This window comes from Azolla caroliniana, unplaced genomic scaffold (assembly GCF_043228905.1).
Source record: "Azolla caroliniana isolate FFs.n. ecotype wild unplaced genomic scaffold, voAzoCaro1.0.p SCAF_16, whole genome shotgun sequence".
NCBI lineage: Eukaryota > Viridiplantae > Streptophyta > Polypodiopsida > Salviniales > Salviniaceae > Azolla > Azolla caroliniana.
The window spans coordinates 6372720-6377466 of NW_028230451.1; the positions used below are offsets into that span (position 1 = coordinate 6372720).

The window sequence follows — 4747 nt, forward strand, 5'->3', positions numbered from 1 at the left end:
AGTGTAGATGTGTGCAGCTTGATGATTAGGCTATCACGTAATCAAGGGCGCCATGGCGTGTATGTATGTATTTATGTATGCATACATGCATGCATGTGTGTGTGTGTGATAGGGTTGGGCGACCTCTGAACAACTTTTTTTTTCGTGCCCTCTTTCTTATCGAAATCTGACGGTGCAAATCACACGCGATGTCCTCTGAGCGACCTACACCGTCTGTGGCCGTGATTCCCTCTCCAGTCCTCTTTATGATTTGTGTCATAATAGACACGTCGATATGTGTGTGTGTGTGTGTGTGTGTGTGTATGCATGCATGCATGTATGTATGTATGTACTATGTATGTATGTATTCATTGGGGGAGTGAAGCTCTGTTTCTGTGTGTGTCTTCTGTCTCCTTGTTGGCATTAGTTGGTCAATGGTGGGGATATCTATGTATTTTGGCCCAACTTAAAAAGGCCAGGCACTTTGGACTGTCTTGTTTGTTCTAGGAACCTTCTGCTGCTGCAACAGCTTCAAAACTTTTTGAAGGTTATTTAAACAACAAAGAACCCACCAAAGCAGCAGCAGCAGCAGCAACCAACAAAACAAATCAAAGAAGAAAACAGGGCAAACCTTATTATTACCTCCCCCCCCCCCCCAAAAAAAAAATAAAAATAAAAATAAAAATAAAATCTATAGCTATAATGGCTCCTCCTCCTCCTGCTGCTTCTGCTGATGCTGCTTCTCCTTCTCCTCCCACTCCCAAATTCACTGGTGTTATCAAGTATACCAAGCTCTTCATTGATGGCAAGTTTGTGGATGCTACCTCAGGTACCACTAAGCATGTCCCATTTGTACATTCATGATGCATCTTTCATTCATTTGGAATAAATCATAAGATTATAGTGGGATAAATCATAAGATTTTAGTTAAATCACCGTCTATATCGTACCGGTATGCATAGCAGTAGCCATCACCATCACCATCACCATCACCATCACCATCACCATCGCCATCGCCAATCACCAATCACCATCACATTGTAAAGATCAAGCTAACATATGGCAATATTTATTTGTGCAGGAAAGACATTCAATACATATGATCCGCGCACAGGTGACGTGATTACAGCCGTCGCCGAGGCCGATCAAACCGATGTCGACATCGCAGTGAAGGCTGCAAGGAAGGCCTTCGATGAAGGGCCGTGGCCTCGGATGTCAGGATATGTAAGCTTTCTGCCTATGTATTTGTGCTCTCTTTTTATTAAGGGCTTAATTCCATTTTATGATAAAATTTGCTCTGTTTCCTATCGACTGACCACTGACCGAGGAATTAATGGGTTTGTTCAGGCTAGAAGCAGGATCCTGCAAAAGTTTGCAGACCTCATGGAACAACACGAAGATGAGTTGGCATACCTTGAGACCTTAGACAATGGGAAACCTTTGTTCTTGTCTAAGTATGTGGATCTCAAGGGTTCTATCAAGAACCTCCGGGTCACTGCAGGTATAAAGCCCATATAAACATATGCATAAAAAAGTAAATCTTCTAGTGATTGATGTAAGAATTAATGAAAACACTGGTGATATGTGTATATATTTAGGTATAGTTACAACATAAAATCATCACATACAGAATAGATGGGAGTCATGAATTAATGCTAACAGCAACTTAGAGCTGAGTATTGCCGAATCTTTTTCGCTGGTTTTTCCCAACAGTTTATCATTTCAGAAGCATTATTTAGAAGTATATACCAGTACTCTTGCTGCTCATTTCATGATTAGGACGCTCAGACATATCTTGGGTAGGGATTTTGGGGGGGTGGGGGGCGCGGAGGATACTTGGGTTTCCTTGATAAGCACTAAATATTCATTCTTGTCTTGGCTATAACCAATTTTCAGGATGGGCAGACAAGATCAATGGGGGCACATTCAAGCTTGATGGGCCTTTCCAGGGCATATCCCTCTATGAGCCCATCGGAGTTGCAGGTGCCATCATTCCTTGGAACTTCCCCATCCTCATGTTCATCATGAAGGCGGCCCCGGCCCTTGCTGCCGGCAACACTATCGTCATCAAGCCAGCTGAGCAGACTCCCCTCACTGCCCTCTACCTGGCTGCCCTAGCCAAAGAGGTAGGTCTTATTCCATCTAACACACCTGTATGTATATAGGTATGTGTCTGTCTCTGCCTGCCTGCCTGTCTGTTTCCAAGTTAGTGTTCCCTTTTCATTGAACTCTTAAATGATCAATTACAGCAGTTTATATTATGCAAACAAAACCCTTTAAGTCTTTCCTTTTGATCTTGTTATGATGGTAACTTTTGATTGATCATTATATATGTAAAACATATATATCTATCTATATCTATATCACCCGCCTTCAAGTCCTGTTTAACAACAAAAAGCAAAAACAATATGTGGGTCTTATGTCTGTGTATTTGTTTCCATGAATAGATGGTAATTACCCTTCTTGTGTATGTCAACAATGTGTAAAAATTAAGAGCCTAAACAACCATGCTCTCTGATGATGATACAACAGGCTGGGGTACCAGATGGTGTCTTGAATGTTGTTCCTGGATTCGGGAGCATAGCGGGAGCAGCCATTTCGAGCCATATGGACATTGATAAGGTCACAACATACACACTGGTTTTGATTTTCTTACATTGCAAGAGGTGTATCTAGTAGAACTCATTACCTTTCTCTTTCTTTCTGTATTCATCACTCTCTTGTGTAAACTTAACTTGGTTCGAGTAGGTTGCCTTCACTGGGTCCACAGGAGTGGGCAGGCACATCATGACAGCCGCGGCGCAGAGCAACTTGAAGTCCGTCACACTTGAACTCGGTGGCAAATCACCCTTAATTGTCTGCGAGGATGCCGATTTGGATGTTGCGGTCGATCTCGCTAACATTGGGATCTTTTTCAACATGGTGAGAACATGGACCAAGAGTTTACATGACCCATCATCAGAGAGGATATCAATAAAGAATGTCACTCACTATCTAGGGGATTGTTTTGGACTTGGTGTTCTCTTTTTTTTCCTCAGCCCTGTCTTTTTGTTTTTGGAGACATGATGATCTAAGATTGGACTATGGCTGTTATGGACAGGGCCAATGTTGTGTTGCTGGCAGCAGGGTATTTGTACAAGAGGGCATCTATGAGGAGTTTTGTAGGAAGGCTGTGGAGAAGGCGAAGAAGAGAGTAGTCGGTGATCCGATGGAGGCGGGTGTGGACGATGGGCCAATAGTAAGTGGGAATCTTGGGTTTATGAATATCTCTTTAAGATTCAAGAGAATGCAAGAGAAAATGGGTTTTCCGAAGGCCTTTTTTTTATTGAGGGGGGGGGGGATGTTGAATGAAAGTCACAAAAGAAATGAAGGAATTTTCATCTGAACTGCAAACATAAAACTAACCAAAATATGAAGATCTAAAAATTTGAGAGGGTTGTGGACACATTTTGTTCTTGGACAAACAGGTGAGTGAAGCACAATTCAATAAGGTCTTGAGCTATATAGAGAGTGGGAAAGATGAAGGTGCCACATTATTGACAGGAGGAAACAGAGTTGGGAACAAAGGTTATTTCATAGAGCCAACTATCTTTGGTGATGTCCAAGTAAGCATCCCATCTTCTCCCCCCCACTCTATTAATTCCTCCTCTCCATTATCTAATAATTGCTGTTCCTTTCAGGATGATATGAAGATCTCCAGAGAAGAAATTTTTGGCCCTGTGATGTCAGTCCTGAAGTTCAAGTAAAACTTCTGTCAACTGATTATCATTTCATACTGATCTTGTGTTTTTCATTTGCTCATGTGTGCCTACGTGGATGGCATGTTGGTGTCAGTCATAGTGCAATGTCCGATGTCGATGTCGATGATGATGATGATGATGATGATGATTGTGATGATGACCGTGTTTGTTGATGTTAAATGTGATTATGATATTGTCTGCTAATTGTGGTAGCAATGGTTGATGATGATATTGTCTGCTAATTGTGGTAGCTTGATGATGATATTGTCTGCTAATTGTGGTAGCTTGATGATGATATTGTATGCTAATTGTGGTAGCAATGGTTGATGATGATATTGTGGCGCCATGTTATAGGACTTTGGACGAGGTCATAAAGAGAGCGAACGACACAGAGTATGGTCTAGCTGCTGGGATCGTAACGAAGAATCTAGATAACGCGAACAGATTGTCTAGGTCGGTTAAGGCCGGGACAGTATGGATCAACTGCTACCATGTCTTCGATCCCGCGATGCCATTCGGGGGCTACCGGATGAGCGGGATCGGGCGTGAGCATGGCATCCATGCCATCCTCAATTACATGGAAGTCAAATCTGTCATAACTCCTCTCCATGATTCCCCTTGGCTGTAATAATCATGAATCTGCTGCACCATCTATTTTACTACATGTGTATATACAATATATATATACATATATATGTTTTTGTTAAAGAGTTTTGACATATCTCAATAAAAAGAAGAAGAGGGTTGCATATGGTGACAGACCTCTCTCTCTACTATGTACAAGACTACTGCGAAAAAACACAGATGTAGTGTGTTGAAACAAAAACTACTACTGTCATGCTCCACATCAATTGATCGATTGAATCGTTGATTACCTTCGGGAGCGCAATTTCTTCGAAATTTCTGAATATATGACATTATTTACCATCAAACTTTCATCCATAAAATTTAAAAAATGTCTATTATTAACATTTCATCCAAATCAATCACTTGCAAAGGCTCCAATTAAAAAAATGTCTATTATTAAC

General features: G+C 41.4%; 1 protein-coding gene across 1 annotated transcript; it reads left to right on the forward strand.

Moving 5' to 3' along the window:
* The first annotated feature begins 659 nt into the window (after nucleotides 1–659).
* Nucleotides 660–4366, forward strand: LOC147853836 (aldehyde dehydrogenase family 2 member C4-like). Its single transcript, XM_087332050.1, has 10 exons — nucleotides 660–808; nucleotides 1061–1203; nucleotides 1327–1480; nucleotides 1876–2105; nucleotides 2512–2601; nucleotides 2728–2901; nucleotides 3080–3217; nucleotides 3447–3584; nucleotides 3660–3721; nucleotides 4074–4366. The coding sequence occupies exons 1-10, from the start codon at nucleotides 682–684 to the stop codon at nucleotides 4345–4347; spliced, it is 1530 nt and encodes a 509-aa protein (XP_087188176.1). The 5' UTR covers nucleotides 660–681; the 3' UTR covers nucleotides 4348–4366.
* Nucleotides 4367–4747: the final 381 nt, after the last annotated feature.